This window comes from Syngnathoides biaculeatus, chromosome 6 (assembly GCF_019802595.1).
Source record: "Syngnathoides biaculeatus isolate LvHL_M chromosome 6, ASM1980259v1, whole genome shotgun sequence".
Classification (NCBI taxonomy): Eukaryota; Metazoa; Chordata; class Actinopteri; order Syngnathiformes; family Syngnathidae; genus Syngnathoides; species Syngnathoides biaculeatus.
This window is the reverse complement of record NC_084645.1, coordinates 32,220,299-32,237,495: the sequence shown is the minus strand read 5'-3', so window position 1 is coordinate 32,237,495 and position 17,197 is coordinate 32,220,299. Positions and strand designations below refer to the sequence as shown.

The 17,197-nt window shown below is 43.2% G+C and overlaps 1 protein-coding gene across 8 annotated transcripts in view; it reads left to right on the top strand.

The window, feature by feature from the left end:
• The window catches only part of tln2b (talin 2b), a 95,303-nt gene that overhangs the window by 73,664 nt on the left and 4,442 nt on the right, over positions 1–17,197 (top strand). For all 8 annotated transcript variants that reach the window (XM_061822857.1, XM_061822858.1, XM_061822856.1 and 5 more), the window contains 18 exons: positions 12–113; positions 226–396; positions 2,097–2,243; positions 4,153–4,254; positions 4,393–4,512; positions 5,216–5,362; positions 8,568–8,734; positions 9,236–9,419; positions 9,798–9,923; positions 10,547–10,663; positions 11,050–11,235; positions 11,597–11,704; positions 12,417–12,522; positions 13,417–13,541; positions 15,946–16,071; positions 16,246–16,308; positions 16,399–16,581; positions 16,652–16,777. In XM_061822857.1, the coding sequence (XP_061678841.1) occupies positions 12–113; positions 226–396; positions 2,097–2,243; positions 4,153–4,254; positions 4,393–4,512; positions 5,216–5,362; positions 8,568–8,734; positions 9,236–9,419; positions 9,798–9,923; positions 10,547–10,663; positions 11,050–11,235; positions 11,597–11,704; positions 12,417–12,522; positions 13,417–13,541; positions 15,946–16,071; positions 16,246–16,308; positions 16,399–16,581; positions 16,652–16,777 (2,406 nt within the window). The remainder of the gene's footprint in view (positions 1–11; positions 114–225; positions 397–2,096; positions 2,244–4,152; positions 4,255–4,392; positions 4,513–5,215; positions 5,363–8,567; positions 8,735–9,235; positions 9,420–9,797; positions 9,924–10,546; positions 10,664–11,049; positions 11,236–11,596; positions 11,705–12,416; positions 12,523–13,416; positions 13,542–15,945; positions 16,072–16,245; positions 16,309–16,398; positions 16,582–16,651; positions 16,778–17,197) is intronic.

The following is a 17,197-nucleotide window of genomic DNA, read 5'->3' as shown; positions in this document are numbered from 1 at the left end:
TAAATCACCAGGCATTGCAGGAACAGCTGACTTCATCCGTGCAAGAGATTGGGCATCTGATTGATCCCGTCTCCACAGCCGCCCGGGGTGAAGCTGCCCAGCTGGGACACAAGGTGCAGCTCTAATAATATGTCCCTTTATCCCTTATGGATTTAGATAAATACAACTCCATCTTGTTCACCGATCCTTTCCCGGGTGACTCTCCTCTAACCTGATTTCACCTAGGTGACTCAGCTGGCCGGCTACTTTGATCCACTTATTGTAGCATCAGTCGGCCTAACCTCCAAACTGCACGACCACCAACAGCAAATGACCATTCTAGACCAGACCAAGACCCTCTCGGAGTCTGCCCTGCAGATGCTTTACGCTGCCAAGGAAGGTGGCGGCAACCCAAAGGTAATAAGCAGTCCGTTGCACTCAACTAGATTGAATGTATGGGGGGTGCGGGGGGAGGGGGGGTATGGGAAGGGAGATCTGGCTCATGTTGAGGCGGAGGTGGTACCATTCTGACCATTTGCACAGGTGTGAAAGCTGTGTCCCACACTGACTTTATGGTTCACAAATGCTTTCCATCGATCTATCCATGTTCTTCTGGTTATCCGAGGTCGGGTAGCTCTAGCAGGGAAGCCCAGACTTCCCTCTCCCCAGGCACTTCATCCAGCTCTTCGGTGAAGACCCTGATGCGTACCCAGGCCAGCCTGGGAGACATAGTCTGTCCCCCATTATCTGGGTTGTCCCCGGGGCCTCCTCTCAGAAGGACATGCCCAGAAAACCTCACCAGGGAAGCATCCAGGAGACATCAAATAGAGAGGAAAGGGGGCAAAAAACAAGTCTATCTCAAAATCAGGCATGATTACAAAATAAATTTTATTTGGCACAGTGGAGCAGCTGGTAAAGAGTTGGCCTCACAATTTTGAGGACCCAGGTTCGATCCCGGCCCCGCCTGTGTGGCGTTCGCATGTTCTCCCCATGCCTGCGTGGGTTTTCTCCCGCCACTCCGGTTTCCTCCCACATCCGAAAAACATGCAACATTAATTGGACACTCTAAATTGCCCCTAGGTGTGACTGTGAGTGTGGATGTTTGTCTCAATCTGCCCTCCGATTGGCTAGCAACCTGTTCAGAGTGTACCCCGCCTCCTGTCTGTTGACAGCTGGGATAGGCTCCTGCACTCCCCACGACTCTCGTGAGGATAAGCGGCAGAGAAAATGGATGGATGGATGGATGGATGGATGGATGGATGGATGGATATTAGTCAAAAACCAAGGAAGGATTAGGGCTATTTTTATTTGCAGCATTTATGAGTATATACAAAATACTTTATGATCAGAAGAAATTTTAGTTCACCTGATGTAGTGTAAAGTGTCAAGTACAAAGTACATTTTTCACAGTCAACACAAAAATGTATTTACTGTATTTTAAATCAAATCTCATTTGTATATTTGTCCATTTGCTTTAATTCTAGTAAAGGTATTCATTTTAGTAAAACAACTCAGATGGATAAATGTACGGGAGAGAGAAACGCCGATGCCATTATTTGGATTGATCCGCCCACTGCTACTGATCAATGTCATGATGTCATCATAGCTTTTAAAGCTACAAGTGACCAAAATTGTGAAAAGTTGGTCACCTTCAAACTTTATATGCATGAAAAAAGCATGATAATTATGTCTGAGTAGGCCACATGGGGACGAGGACAAAGAAGATGCTGTACTCTTAATCCATGAATTTCCTTTGTGTCCAACATGCAGCTATAAATCAGTTGTTACTAAGTTTTATTGGAACCCGTCAAAGTATAGCCTCTCTTCTTCTGTGCTATAATGAGTCAGACAGTATACACTTAAAGTAATTGGTCCAGTCTGCCTTTAGTGTGACAGAGTCTGTTTAAGCAGGATCAAAGTAGAAGTCAAATCCAGAGGAGTCGCGCTTGTATTTCATTTTTACCACCTCACTTGTTTGGCAGGTTCTACATTTTCTCTCTTGTTTAAAAAATGGTCTGTTTGCCTGATGAGCAACTTTTGAGTCCATTAGAGAAACAATGCGCTCTTAGTTCAATTCGAGCAATAGTAACTTTGGTTTTAATCATGGACATCCCCAGGCTTCCCACACCCACGACGCAATTTCAGAAGCGGCCCAGCTGATGAAAGAGGCTGTGGACGACATCATGGTGACTTTGAATGAGGCGGCCAGCGAGGGGGGCATGGTCGGGGGCATGGTGGAGTCCATCGCCGAGGCCATGGGCAGGGTGAGGAGTTGGCCTCCGCGCTTGTTCCCAACGTCAATTGTCCCGATAGTTTCACAGCAGGCATGTTTGAAATGTGTCATCTGTGACTCTCATTTTTCCTATGCATGAGCCATTTAATATCCTCAGGCAAATGATTATGAAGCATTAGCAGTTCTTCACGCCTGCTGGGATACGTGACCTGACTTGACTTGGAGATTAACAATTGACAATACACACACTCACCGCACACTTCCTTAGCAATATCTGCAGAATTTAATGAGTGTAAATACATGTTGTTTATTTTGAGCAAAAATCTGCAAGAGAGGTGGTAATTTAGCAATACGTTTGCTTTTGCAGTTATATTTCGAAATTTTGGGGAAACAAATGCACTGCATCAGACTAAAAGCACTTTCTGGTTGGTTCACTTAATTGGGTATATCACAATGGCCAAAATATGAGAAACATTTCTGCATGATGCAGTCAGTTGAAATAAATAAATAAATAAACATCATAGAGCCCGGTTTTTGACAGATCTTGTTTTTGGTCTCATGACATTGTCCAGGTCTACCTAAAGAAGTGAGCTGAGTGTATGGCTTGGTTCTTAAATCCTTTCAGTTAGTGAGCAAATGTAGAACTGTATTTTTGGCTCCATTTTTACCATACCAGCCATATTTGGTCCACTTTCAAGGAACCACAATGAGTCTATTGAGTAGGTGTGCTCGCCAAACTACTCCAAAACTTACATCTTGAGGTGGTCTTGGTCCGTTTCAAACAAACTCACTGCGGTTCATTTCTTGTGTAAATATAAATCAGCCTCAATCCGACCCACCAAGTCAATAACCCGCAGCTTCTAGTGATAGCGATTGTTGTACGTCATACCATCTGCCGTCATTTGCTTAGAAACGCAACTCCTTGCACGTTGCGGTTTTAGCACGTATTTGCAGACGGTGTTCCAAAATTAGAAATAGATTGTTGCAACACTTTTGTTGAATGAGCTGCTCTTCCTACCCCGGTGTAGCATCTAATATTACACTCTTGATGCTTCAAATTATTTTGCACCTTTCTAATAAGGGCGCAAATTCACAGAAAAAAAACATCTCTGGGTTCGCACTTTCTCCCACCGTCATCACTTTTAACAAATTATAGACTTTTTTTTTTGGTGGGGGGGGGGCAAAATGTACAATGTAAATGCAAACCGCACTCGATAAAAAAATAATAGTTATTGTTCCGTACCATACAAGCGGACCAAAGGACCTCCCTGGTGTCATTCATTTTATTTTGACAAAGCCCATCTGTAAAAGGCTTTTGACAATATTTGAATAGTATTATGGGTGGCACCTCCCAAGTTCCTTAATCATTCTGTAATTTTGATAGTCTAGAGCAGGGTTGTCAAACTCATTTTTATCGCGGACCACATTGTACTTATGGTTTCCCTCAGAGGGCCGTTATGACTGTGAAACCATAAAAATCTTTAACCGGCTCATCATATTTACATGTGAAATTTATAAACTAGTTTTGGGATCCAAAATCAAGGGTAATGGGTTCTCCAACTTCTTCTTCTTTTCCTTTCGGCTTGTCCTGTTAGGGATCACCACAGCATTTCATCTTAGATGAACTTTTATATTTTGTTTGACACAGTTGACAGTTGACACGCTATTGTTTGGTAACACAAAAATGCTAGTAATACCTCAAAATGATCATTTATGATTGACAATCTGAAATTTTGGTACACGTTTTTACAAAAATTATAAAAATTGATCCACATGATTTGCCTCCATGGGCCACATAAAATCATGCGGCGGGCCACATCTGGCCCCCAGGCCTTGAGTTTGACACCTGGGGGGTGTAGAGTTTTACCATAGGGCAGAGCTTGTGTAAAACCTAACAGAATAGACAATGAAAGCATGTGACGGGTTCTTGATTTTCCTAGCTGGATGAAGGAACACCCCCTGAGCCTGAGGGCTCCTTTGTGGACTACCAGACCACGATGGTGAAGTTCTCCAAGGCCATAGCCATCACAGCACAGGAGATGGTGAGTGTCGTTTCCATTGTGATCAGTGTTAAGCGTCAAAGAAGCTCACGAGATGAAGAGGCTCCCTTCTCTCTCTCTCTCTCTCTCTCTCTCTCTCTCTCTCTCTCTCTCTCTCTCTCTCTCTCTCGCTCTGACTAGATGACCAAGTCGGTGACCTGCCCCGAAGAGCTCGGCGGCCTTGCCTCTCAGGCGACGGTGGACTACGGGCAGCTTGCACACCAAGGGCGCCTCGCTGCAGCCACAGCAGAGCATGAAGAGGTCAGACGGCATGCGGTTTCTTGACCGAAAAAAAAGGATGCAGGGAGCTAAGAAGGGTGCCCTCTCATATAACACTTTGGAATTGCAACTTTCTGGACCCAACCACCTTTCAGATGTTTTTGCTAACATACTGATTAAGGCAGATGTTTGCTCTGCGATATGACTCGCCATCTTTGAGATCAAAGTAAAAGCTGCGCCTCTCGCAGCTGACACTTGGAGCACCCACACAGTCGTTTCTTAAAAGTTTCCTCTGTTGTCTGCAAGAAAGCGATGTGTGGAAATATCACGCTAATAAGCTCACAGCTCTTATCAGTAAACTGCTGCAAACCCTGCTGGTTACCATAGCGACACATTACCTCGACAAATCTAAAAGCCTATAGTGATACTTATAAAAGAGCATCCACCCACCCATGTATCTCAGTCTAGACATTAAATATTATTGCCAGCTTTCTTTAAAGAGTGTTTTGAAACATGTTGCATATGCTGAGTAAATGAAAAGTGGATTTGTTAGTTAACGTGCTTCAAGGATAGTCATGTCACATGCATGCAGTATTGCGGAACTATAATTAAAGGTCAATCCAGAATATAATACAAAAACATCTCAACACAGAGACGCTTACACCACTCACAAACAAACAAACAAACAACCACATAAAGTTCAGCACACGATTGTATGTGAACCAATGGCTGGCTGTGCTTTCAGGTTGGTTTCCAGATCAAAACACGCGTGCAAGAGTTGGGTCACGGCTGCATCTACTTGGTCCAAAAAGCTGGGGCCTTGCAGCTCAGCCCCACGGACAGCTTCTCCAAAAGGGAGCTCATCGAGTGTGCGCGTGCCGTCACTGAAAAGGTACCATGCTGGTCTATTATCTTTTTTTTTCTCTCAGTGGCACTCTTTTACCGTTTCATTTGGTAGGACTATAAATGGAGGTGCCTTAAATATTTTGTGCCCCTTATGCAGTTCCAGTGCCTTGAAAAAGTATTGGCCCATTTCTCAAATTGCAACATTTTATGCATCGTTTTCCCACTTAAATGTTTTAAGACATTCAAATAAATGTACTGTAACTATCAGACAAAGAAAACACAAGGAAACATAAAATGCAGTTTTTCAAAGCTGATCTGAAAGTAATGCCCCACCCCAACCTTGTTACATCATGAATTAATCGTGGCTAATCACATTTTTTGCTGCATGGTCAGTGAACATACCAAAGCCTTATTACTTCCAAGCCGATAGATCTCAAAAAGCTGCAGAAATCAACGATTCAAAGAAATTTTAAGAACAGATGACAAGTAATGTGAATGACATCTGTCAGTTACGCTTTCTTAATATGTGATGTCACGTGACTAAGAAAGCGTAACTGGATTGGCTGGGTGTTGGGTTCTGACATTATGTGCTAATGTCTGTGACCTGAAGTAACCCCTGCCTTTTTTTACACTGAATTTAGACGTTGAATTACGGACAGTAAACTTTCGCCAGTTGAATTTCAGCAGGCTAAAAATATTGCGTTTGAATTCTCAAAGGTTGATTTTTATATATATATATATATATATATATATATATATATATATATATATGCCGAATTTCTTAACATTGAAAAGTTCAACTGAAATACAGCTATTGAAAATGTGATCACTTTGAAATAACAATGTGAATTTTAAAATGTAGTCAAGATATGTATACAAAACTACAATTTTCAATGGTTTTTTTAATTCAAATCCTAGCACATATTTACGTACATAAGGCTGTTGAACAAAAAAACAACCCAACGAGCACAGCAACGACTCATCCAGGAGGTCGCAAAGGAAGCCAGGACGACATCTGAAAAACTACAGGCCTCACTTGCCTCCTTAGTTCAAGTCAGTTTCGATGATAGCACCACAAGGAAGGGAATAGGAAAAATTGACATGCATGCCAAAAGCCACTATGATCAAATAAAGAGTTGTCTTACTTTTACAAAAAAAAAAATCTGTATGGACGTAGGAGACAAAATCTGAAGTTTTCGAAACGGAACACTTGGGTTCCCCAACAGCACGACTTCGGAATGGCTTGAAAGCAAAAAAAAAAAAAAAAAAGGAAAGTTTATGCTTGAATCCAATTGAAATGTTGTGGCATGGCTCTTCATGCATGAAAACCTTCCGTATTTGCTCAATTAAAACTATTCTGAAAAAAAGAAGAGTTGCCATAAATATCTCTTTGCCAGTTGTACACAACACTTGATTTCAGTTGTTGGTGGTGATGATGACGCCTCAACACTTCTAAGGTTTTGGAGGCCATTACTTTTTCCTACAAAGCTACGTATCGTTTTTACTCAAATCAATATTTAAAAACTGCAACAAAAAAAACCCTTATGTTTACTTGTTATCTTTGTCTGATATTGATAATGATTTGATGATCTTGAACATTAAAGTGGGGAGACTATCCAAAAAAACTTTCTTTTTCATGGCTCTGTCTACAAGGCAAGTGTGATGGATGTCACTTGTACACCACTGTGAATTTAAATCATAAATGATTGACTTAAAACTAAAATTATTATTTTAATTCTGATATTCAGTACCTCCTTTATCGCCGCCTCTATTTTTTCTGGATCTGCCGAGGAAAGCAAAATGTTCCCTCTGTCCTGATGTTCCACTTCTCTGAATTTAATGAAACTCTAATCTGGTAGTTAATGCATACGGTGTATTTTGTTATTGCTGTATTATGCAACGCTTCATGTAAAACCAGCCACTCTTTTTATCATCTGACGGGGAAGTCATAAAGTTCGTCTTAAATTTGTAGAAGGTTAGCAGAATATAAAGATTTTGGGTGACGACCACTATTGCAGGTCATGAAAGTGAAGCTTTACCCCCACAAGTGCGCACTGAATAGTAATTCTAACGTGTCCCTGCTATGACCCTGGCACCAAAGAGAATTACTAGCTACACATTAGTAATTCTTTTCCACTAGAAGACTGTATTTAATTCAACGCTCTTACCCAAATTGACAAATTTGAGTTTTCACCCTCGCTTTTATCAATCTTGTGCCTCGTTCAAGGGTTCCTCTCGGGGCGCTCGCTTTGCTGCCGGAGTTATGTTAGTCTGGCTCATCAATTTGTTTTGATTGTAGTGCACGAAGATTTAATGCACGTTTAACCTTGCCCCCACTTCTCACTCTCATCTCCTGCCATCTCTCCAGCTGTAACACTTATCTTAAGCATTTCCGAAATTCTTCAAACTGTTGGATGCACTCAGTCAATCATAAGATCACGTTTATATTGAGTAGAGGCTAAACCCACTTTTAAATGGCAGACTTTGCGTAATTTAAGTCTGAATAATGTAATTAATATGTATAATTTTGATGAATATAGATTACAGCAGATAAACAAAAATTCACCATCTTTCAAAACCAAGTTTTTCTGTAGAAATTAGACATTTGCCTGCAAGTTTTCTCCCAAGTATTTCATAATTTAATTCAATTAATTGAATTTTAAAAGTCATTTAATCTATTATTACTGCAATAAATTGACTTTTTAACCATATTCTATTTTGCTGAGATGTCCTTGTGCTGTAATGATCTTCAATAAAAGACCTGGGTGAAAAAATTGCCTTTAAAAAAAATACAGTCCATTTAGTTGTTGACAACAGCTTTAAGAGAATAGATCACAATTTGGTAGAACTTATTTAAAGTGTCATTGATAGATAGATAGATAGATAGATAGATAGATAGATAGATAGATAGATAGATAGATAGATAGATAGATAGATAGATAGATAGATAGATAGATAGATAGATAGATAGATAGATAGATAGATAGATAGATAGATAGATAGATAGATAGATAGATAGATAGATAGATAGATAGATAGATAGATAGATAGATAGATAGATAGATATAGATAGATAGATAGAAGGACGGACGGACGGACAGACAGGCAGACAGATGGGCAGAGGGGTGGGGGCATATTTTCTTCTGCCGCAGCCTTCACATCTGTCTGGACTAAACTGTGAACTTGTTATGTGTGTCTAGGCAAGCGTCTTGTGATTATTATACAGTTATGAAGTGCTTTCCGTGTTGCAGGTGTCATTGGTGCTGTCGGCGCTGCAGGCGGGCAACAAAGGCACCCAGGCGTGTATCACAGCTGCGAGTGCTGTATCTGGCATCATCGCCGACCTGGACACGACCATCATGTTCGCCTCGGCAGGAACGCTGAACCCAGAGAATGAAGAATCTTTTGCTGACCACAGGTGTCCGTAACCTTAGCGTGTATTAATCATGCAAATAAGGACATTCATTATAGCTACAGTAGAAGAGTGGTTAGCACTGCTAAAAGGAACAAAAAGTCTTACTAAATCTCCTTTTGCATTATTAACTTTTTTCTCTCTGGGCTGTGTTGCCACATTAAGTTAGGATTTGTGATCTACAGGTGATTAGCAAAGGGTGTACCACTTACTGTCACCCTAAATCAACATAGATAAGCTCCAGCTTCCCGATGACCGTGAACACAATAGCGCTTTACAAAAGTGTTTTATTTTGTAATGTGGACTCAAACAAAGAGATTGTATCAGTTGGGCAGGGGGGTCTCAGCAAATCCCAGTTTTCTATTTTTTCCGAGTGACTCACCCAAGAGAAGCACAGGACTGGAAGTAAACACACAACTGAAGTTGCTGGCCAAAAACCGCACCTTAATTTCAAAGAGCTCGTTCGTGAATCCGACGAGGGTGCTGACGGTGTTGCTCATCTCCCAGGGAAAGCATTTTGAAGACAGCCAAAGCGCTGGTGGAGGACACCAAGCTACTGGTTGCCGGAGCCGCATCCAGCCAGGAGAAGCTGGCCCAGGCTGCCCAGTCCTCGGCGAAGACCATCACGCAGCTCACCGAGGTGGTCAAACTGGGAGCGACAAGCATGGGCTCTGAGGACCCTGAGACGCAGGTGACCTGTGAAGCATGTCAATTCTGCTCGTTGCAAAACTATGCAGTAGCGGAGCCATTTTGCTATATGTTGTTTCCTTCTCACAAATCTGATAATTTGGGAAAGGATGGGCAACTGTCAGCAGAGGTAGAGCTGATTGACAGGAAAACAGAAAAGTGGCAATCCTGATTTAAATAACGAAATGCAATCAGACTAATCGAGTCTGCTGAGAGTCCAAAAAGGGCTTTGACATACAACCTCATCTTCCCCCGCTCAGTACTATATCATGACTTGATGGGAGTGATAAATGCTACACGAGGAAATCCTCTCCCCAGGCTTGTGCTGATGAGTCCGTGCTCGCGCCGTCGTGTTTTATTGATTCCAGCTTCATCTCCTCAGGTGGTTCTGATAAACGCAGTGCGCGACGTGGCCAAGGCTCTGGCCGAACTCATCAGTGCCACTAAGTGTGCCGCGGGCAAGCCGGCCGACGACCCGTCCATGTATCAGCTGAAAGGTGCCGCTAAGGTAAAAGGAGGAGGCCATTCGGACAAATGGTGGCCATATCTGTAGGTGATGTTTATCCATTTCAACACCGTTATAAGTGCGTTTCGGTGGGGTTTAAAATACACACCAGAACTCTCGGTTTACATCAAATGAGTACATGAAAAGTTACAGTATTTGTCTTTTTATCAGCTGTCATACACACATATGGTTTCTGGTGCTTTTCATCTGACCAAAACGAGGCCCACCCAGGGTCTCGGTCCCATCGACAGATTGGGTCTGTTCTTCCAACATATGGTTCCTCCCTTTACCCCAAACATGCGACCCTCTGAAAGTCCTGCTGTGCATTTTCTCACGTTACCAACGTTGTCAGGGTCCTGTTGCGGAATGGGCACAAAAGCTTATCAGTTAGAGGAAATTGAAGTTTCTTACAAATCATCTCATTAAATAAATGATTGGTCACTGAATTATCTTCTGTTTTCAGTTTCTTCATAAGCTCTGCAATTAGAATCAAATAAGCACATTCAACTTGTGAAGGAAAATGCGCCATTTAGTTTGTGAGCATCGTGTTCTGTATTTGAGGAGAAAGAGCACCACCTCCTGGTTTGACTGCAAGGCTCGTCCACTTGACTCCCTTCTTTTGACAGGTCATGGTCACCAACGTGACGTCTCTTCTTAAAACGGTGAAGGCAGTGGAGGATGAAGCCACTCGAGGGACGAGGGCACTGGAGGCCACCATTGAGTTCATCAAGCAGGAGCTGACAGTAAGACTGTCTGACAGGCCGGATCTATTCTTTTTTTTGGGTGATGAAACGTAGCCTCGCGGTGAATCGGCCTTAAAGTGGGTCAGGGATATTTGTCTATTATTCAGAGTCAAACAACTGGACTGCTCTCTTTATCTAGCGCTATTCCTCACAGCCATTGTGGGAGTTTTACAAATTTTTATCTCGGATGAAAGCTGCACACCGTTACAGTTCAAGATGAGAATTTTACATTGACCCAAATTTTTATTATCACACCGCCAGCCTCAGAACGAGTTTGTAGCTATCACTTATGCGCCCATCCACTATGTATATTGTTGTTGTTTTTTCCGCTTTACACGAGAGGACGTATTTTCGTCACTCTCATATGTGTGACTCATCTCCTGCAGGTGTTCCTGTCCAAGGAAGTCCCGGACAAGTCCACCACACCTGAGGAGTTCATCCGCATGACAAAGGGCATCACCTTGGCGACGGCCAAAGCCGTGGCAGCGGGCAACTCCGCTCAGCAAGAGGACGTGATCGCCACCGCCAACCTGAGCCGCAAAGCCATCTCTGATATGCTGACGGCCTGCAAGGTCCGAAATCTCGGGGGAGAAATTACACACTCACACATCAGGGCAGGTCCAGTTGGCCACTTGACACTCAAAACCACTCGGGTAACGTGCAGAATATGATGTATGCCCACATATATCAGACAAATGATAGATTTAATGAATATACTATATACAGTAAATGTATTTCATGATCTTCTGATGTGTATTTTTAAAGCATTACAATAATGTGCCGAAAAGTACTGTAAATATTAGTCCTTTTCCAAAAAATGCTTCTACATTCCTTCATTTGATATTTTAAGCAGTGTGACATCCCACTGGGAGGCATTTATTTTGGTCTCCTTTTAATGTTTCCCCGAATCCTTTGTTTTCTCTCTCGATTCAGAAAGCGGCGCACCACCAAGAAGTGAGTGAGGACTTAAAAAGCAAGGCCCTGCAGTATGGCTCCGAGTGCACTACAGGATACGTCAGTCTTTTGGAACAAGTCCTACAGGTTGGGATGAGAATGTCACCTTTCTTGTATTTGAGGTCTGCATGTACATGCTGGGCGACACAGTGGAGCAGCTGGTAAAGTGTTGACCTCAAAGTTCTGAGGACTCGGGTTCGATCCCGGCCCCCGCCTATGTGGAGTTTAAATGTTCTCCCGTGCCTGCGTGGGTTTCCTCCGAGCACTCCAGTTTCCTCCCACATTCCAAAAACATGCAACATTAATTGGACACTCTAAATTGCCCGTCGGTGTGATTGTGAGTCCGGCTGTTTGTCTCAATGTGCCCTGCGATTGGCTGGCAACCAGTTCAGGGTGTACCCCGCCTCCTGCCCGTTGACAGCTGGGATAGGCTCCAGCACGCCCCTCGACCCTCGTGAGGATAAGCGGTGAAGAAAATGGATGAATGGATGAAAACATATTTGCAAAACATTAAGTGCCTTGCTAATGGACACAAGAACATTAGGCAAAAATGTCCACCCTGTAAACAAACTTGTGTTTTGCTTTCTGTATGTATGTACAGTATATTGTCTGTCTCAAGTTCATACATTTCTGTAAATAATAAACCTTGACCAAAATGCATTTCTCTCAGCATAACATCTACTCAATACAATGAATATGGAGACTTCCATTTAATGGGCACTGTAATCATTTTTATAATGTCTTTTTGGTTTTTTTTTTTCCACCCATATGGACTAGTGGTGTGTGTTTGTGTGTTCAGGTGCTGCAGAAGCCCACTTCGGAGCAGAAGCATCACCTGGCCGTCCATTCCAAGCGTGTGGCGGCATGTGTGACGGAGCTCATCCAGACGGCTGAGTCCATGAAGGGTGAGCCTGACTGTCGCCTACGTGTGCCCGCAAAACTCCCGCACAACACAATTAGCATTGCGCTGTTTAATATTCCAGCTGTTTACTCACGTTCCTCAACAAATGTTGACGCTTGTAATGTTGACAGATAAACATTTATTAACGCCGTTGTGAAACCTGCCAAAGATTCCCATTACGAACTCAATTTCATAAACACGATTGCAGCGATGTAAGCGATTAACTCGAAGGAGCGCTAATCCTCTGTGGATGAATAATATCCGTGTTTGTCGGAGCATGCACGACAATCTGTCTGAGTCGGGTCACTACAATCACATTAGAATATTGAAATTCGTGAGTGCGCAAAATTGCTCCAAATCAAGCGCAACTGTGGTTATGACACAAATATGTTGGCGTGAAGCTGCACTACTGCGCCTGACAGCAATAACTGAGAATTACATATCAGAGTTGTGACAAAGACCCGCAGAGACTATCAACTTTTATCACTCTAACCTTTCATGTGCTCTCTCTTTCCTGTGCCCCTCTTCTTCCCTTGCTGCCTCAGATGGAGGTAAGTGGGCTACGGTGCATTTTGTTCAGTGGCTCAACTTTCGTCGAGTTGAAGGGGGGGTAGAAAAATGTGGGGGCGCAGGGCAGATTTCCCCTGAGCTCAACGTAAGCTAGGAAAATACGGTCCCATCTGCCCTAGCAAGCTGTTCCCAAACTGCTGTGTTTTATAGACCTCTGTAAAAAGGCCCAATTGCCTCTTTTGGGTTCTCTTATTTAACTTTGAGGCATTGCAGTGAGCTCACAAAGTTGAACATCACTCAGGGGTGTGTTGTGAAATAAAAAGGTGATCAGCGAAAGCTGTTCTTTAGTGAGTTAACGCTCGAAGAAAACCGTGCCGGTGCCTTTCAGGATCAGAGTGCGTGGACCCCGAGGACCCGACCGTCATCGCAGAGAGCGAGCTCCTCGGAGCGGCGGCGTCCATTGAAGCTGCCGCCAAGAAACTAGAGCAGCTGAAGCCCCGAGCCAAGCCCAAGGTAGATGTGCCCTTCTCGGCCCTTTCCACCCACGCAAACTCACAGGCGTACACAAAAAAAAACTTTTTTTTTTCATTTTTCTGATGAATCAGCAAGCAGCCCTTGCCCCAGGAAAAGGTGACATTGTGTTCTCTTTCAATGCCGTTATCTGCCGATCGCTGCAGATGACGGTTTCTTTGTTCCCGTTCACCCAGCTGGTCCTCTGTAAACGTTCTTCAGCATTTTTTATCTGGAGCTCTCTTGCCAAGTGACGTAATCACCCAGCGCGGTTCTCAAGCTTGAGCTCAACTGGGTTTAAACGGGTGCGATGTACCGTCGTGACCCTTTTTTCCTAAAGAGAGGTCCGGCCGTCTTATTAAAGATATTTCCTTTTTATTACAGTTTTTCATTTCAAAACTAAGCCGAGTATCCCCCCCCCCCCCCCATCAATGCTGTGGTATTGCCTACTTAACTGCATTGAGAAAAGAGATGGGAGATGATTACTAAATCCTGTTGTTGCTGTGTGATGTGCAATGTTTTTAGTCTAGCCTAATCCCTCTTGCATCTCCAGTTTGTGCTTTCCAACTTCCCTTACCTCTCCTCGTGCCCCCACTAATTGTCAGATCAAAGTCCTGTCTGAGTCATATAAAGGAACGCATATTTAGGTCAGCCCACTTTTAATAAAACCGTAATGCTCTGTCTCATACTTTAATTCCACGAGGGCATTTATTATCTAGCTTCTAATTTTTTTGTTTTGTTTTGTTTTTTTACACAAAAGCAGATTAGTACTCGAGAGAAAGGCTTTTTCCCTCTTGTAGATGTCAACGTCTCCCTCTAGTGATCTCATTTGATGCATGCAAAGTTCACTTAAGAGGGAAATTTGGCTGGATGTTTTCTAATTGGATCCCCAACTACTGAATGTCCTCCACGTTCAGAATCAAGATAACGTTTTCATTTCATTTGAGTCGTCCTAATTGATGTTTCAGTTACTTCGAACCCGAACGATTTTGTGCAGAGGCAGAACTAATAAAGTGTGGAAACGACTCCATAAAATAGCGCCCCGATTTCATCCCTGCCTCGCTTCCATCCACCCCTCTTTAATCCTCTTTACTCCATCCTCTCCGCTCCACATCCGTCCTCACCCTGAGCAGGGGGGCGGGCTGGGCGCATGTTGACTCTCTCTCACCCCGGCATGCATGTATGTCTCCTTGCCTCCCGAGCCCTCTCAGAGCCTTTGTAGACCTGGAAGACTTCTCTGCTGGGCTCTGTCTGATATGTTTGATATATTAGGTTGTTATTCAGTCCAACTATATATCAAACATATTCCTACAGTGTCCCGCCATGTCTCCTGCCACCTGTGCCTTTTGTGTTTCTGAAGGTGCACAATCACGCGACTTTTCCTCAACGGTCCCTGAACAGATCGTGTTTAGTTCAGGTCCCTTGCGGTCATTCAAAGACAAAGACACTAATGTTACAAATGTTGAGTGGTCGGGGGGGATTTTAAGAAATTGTATGCAAAATTGTGGATTTTGTTTATCCAGTTAGTAAGTTATAAGATTCCACCCATCCATCCATTTTCTTTGCCGCTTATCCTCACAAGGGCCGCAGGGAGTGCTGGAGCCTATCCCAGCAGTCAACGGGCAGGAGGCGGGGTACACCCCGAACTGCTTGCCAGCCAATCGCAGGGCACATGGAGACAAATGGCCGCACTCACAATCACACCTCGGGGCAATTTAGAGTGTCCAATGAATGAGTTATAAGATTAGATTCGTAATTGTTTTAGTTACAGAATATTTTGTATTTTGTTTTTGGTTACAAATGTGGTTTGGTGTGTAAAAGTATTATTTAATTATGGTTACTTTATAAACCTTCACCCAAGTATTTTGTGCATATTTCCCACACACAATAACTTCCACTGTTTCAGGAATAAATCAAACTTGCGATAACTAAAAGAGGTAAAGACGTTTTAAGACGGCGAACTGTCATTTTGTTGGGGATTGGGACTTGCCCGACTGCAAAAAGTGAAAAAATATATTTCTTATAATTGCCATGGAAAATATGAAAACAATGAAAATATGCAGGGAATCAGGTAAAAAAAAAAAAGTGTTTCTGCAAATAATGGGCTAGATTCCAAAAGAAGATGACAAAGAGGTAAATTCACGAATGCTGATGTGCGAATATACAAAGGTCTACTGTACTGTTAAACTAAAAAAAAGATGATAAACTTACAATAAATAATTATAAGTCATTACACACATAATTGCTCATTACAATCATCCATTTTTGAACCAGTTAATATCATATACTCCTGACACCACTAATAAACTAAATGAAATCCATGTGGCTGTAATAAGCTCTCATATAAGGTTCATTCTGAGAAAGTCGTGTAAAATATGTCTGAATGTCTCTCTTCTTTGACTTCCAGCAGGCAGACGAGACCCTGGATTTCGAGGAGCAGATTCTCGAAGCAGCCAAGTCCATCGCTGCGGCGACCAGCGCTCTTGTCAAGTCGGCATCGGCGGCTCAAAGAGAGCTGGTGGCACAGGGCAAGGTCAGTCAGAGGTCATGCAATAGGCCACAAAGTCGCCGATATCGTTATACATCACGATAATACATAGAAGATAGAAAATTGCTGAACACAAATGTAGATTTTGAGGCATATTATGTGAAATTGGATAATTTCACAGTGGTTGGGAATCACTTATTTCTCCAATGTCAATCTCAGGTTGGATCCAATCTCGCCAATGCGGTGGATGATGGCCAGTGGTCACAAGGACTTATATCCGCAGTGAGTATCGATGCCTTACCCTCTGTCAGACAAACTGAACCCAGATCCTGCAGCGTGTGAGCTTTTTTTGGGATGCCCCACTCGCTGCAGGCCCGGATGGTCGCGGCGGCCACCAGTAACCTGTGCGAGGCGGCCAACGCCTCCGTGCAGGGTCACGCCAGCGAGGAGAAACTCATCTGCTCAGCCAAGCAGGTGGCTGCCTCCACGGCTCAGTTGCTGGTGGCCTGCAAGGTGAAGGCGGACCAGGATTCTGAGGCCATGAAGAGGCTCCAGGTACGACGTGCTCCTAGAAGGCACGGAGCCCCTCGAAAGGTGCGCATACTCATTCTTCTACTTTCTAAAGGCTGCTGGTAACGCAGTGAAGCGAGCCTCGGACAACCTGGTGAAGGCAGCTCAGAAAGCAGCTTTTGAAAAACCAGAAGACGACGGCGTGGTCGTAAAGACCAAATTTGTTGGGGGGATCGCTCAGGTGAGAATTACGCACATGCTTATTTTGTGTTATTTTGTTTTGCTTGTGGCTGATGTGCAGTCTGTTGTTCTAAAAATTTAGCAGTCGTAAAATTCACATGGATCCTGGTTTTTATCATCTGTTGGAAACACTACACCCGTCACACATGTACAACATTTTATTATTTCGTGTTTGTGTTTTAGGAAAAGAATGGGCTTTATTTGAGCTGTATGAGCGCAATAGTTCTGCATTACGTATACGTTATATGCAAGTAATAAAAGTACCGTATTTTTTACACTATAAGGTGCACTTCCAATGAATGGCCTATTTAAAAGGATTTTCCATATATAAGGCGCAGCGTATTATAAGACGTATCGGTTTATAAGGCGCATAGAATAGACACTACAATAGAGGCTAGTTTTAAGTTATGCATCCCTTAGA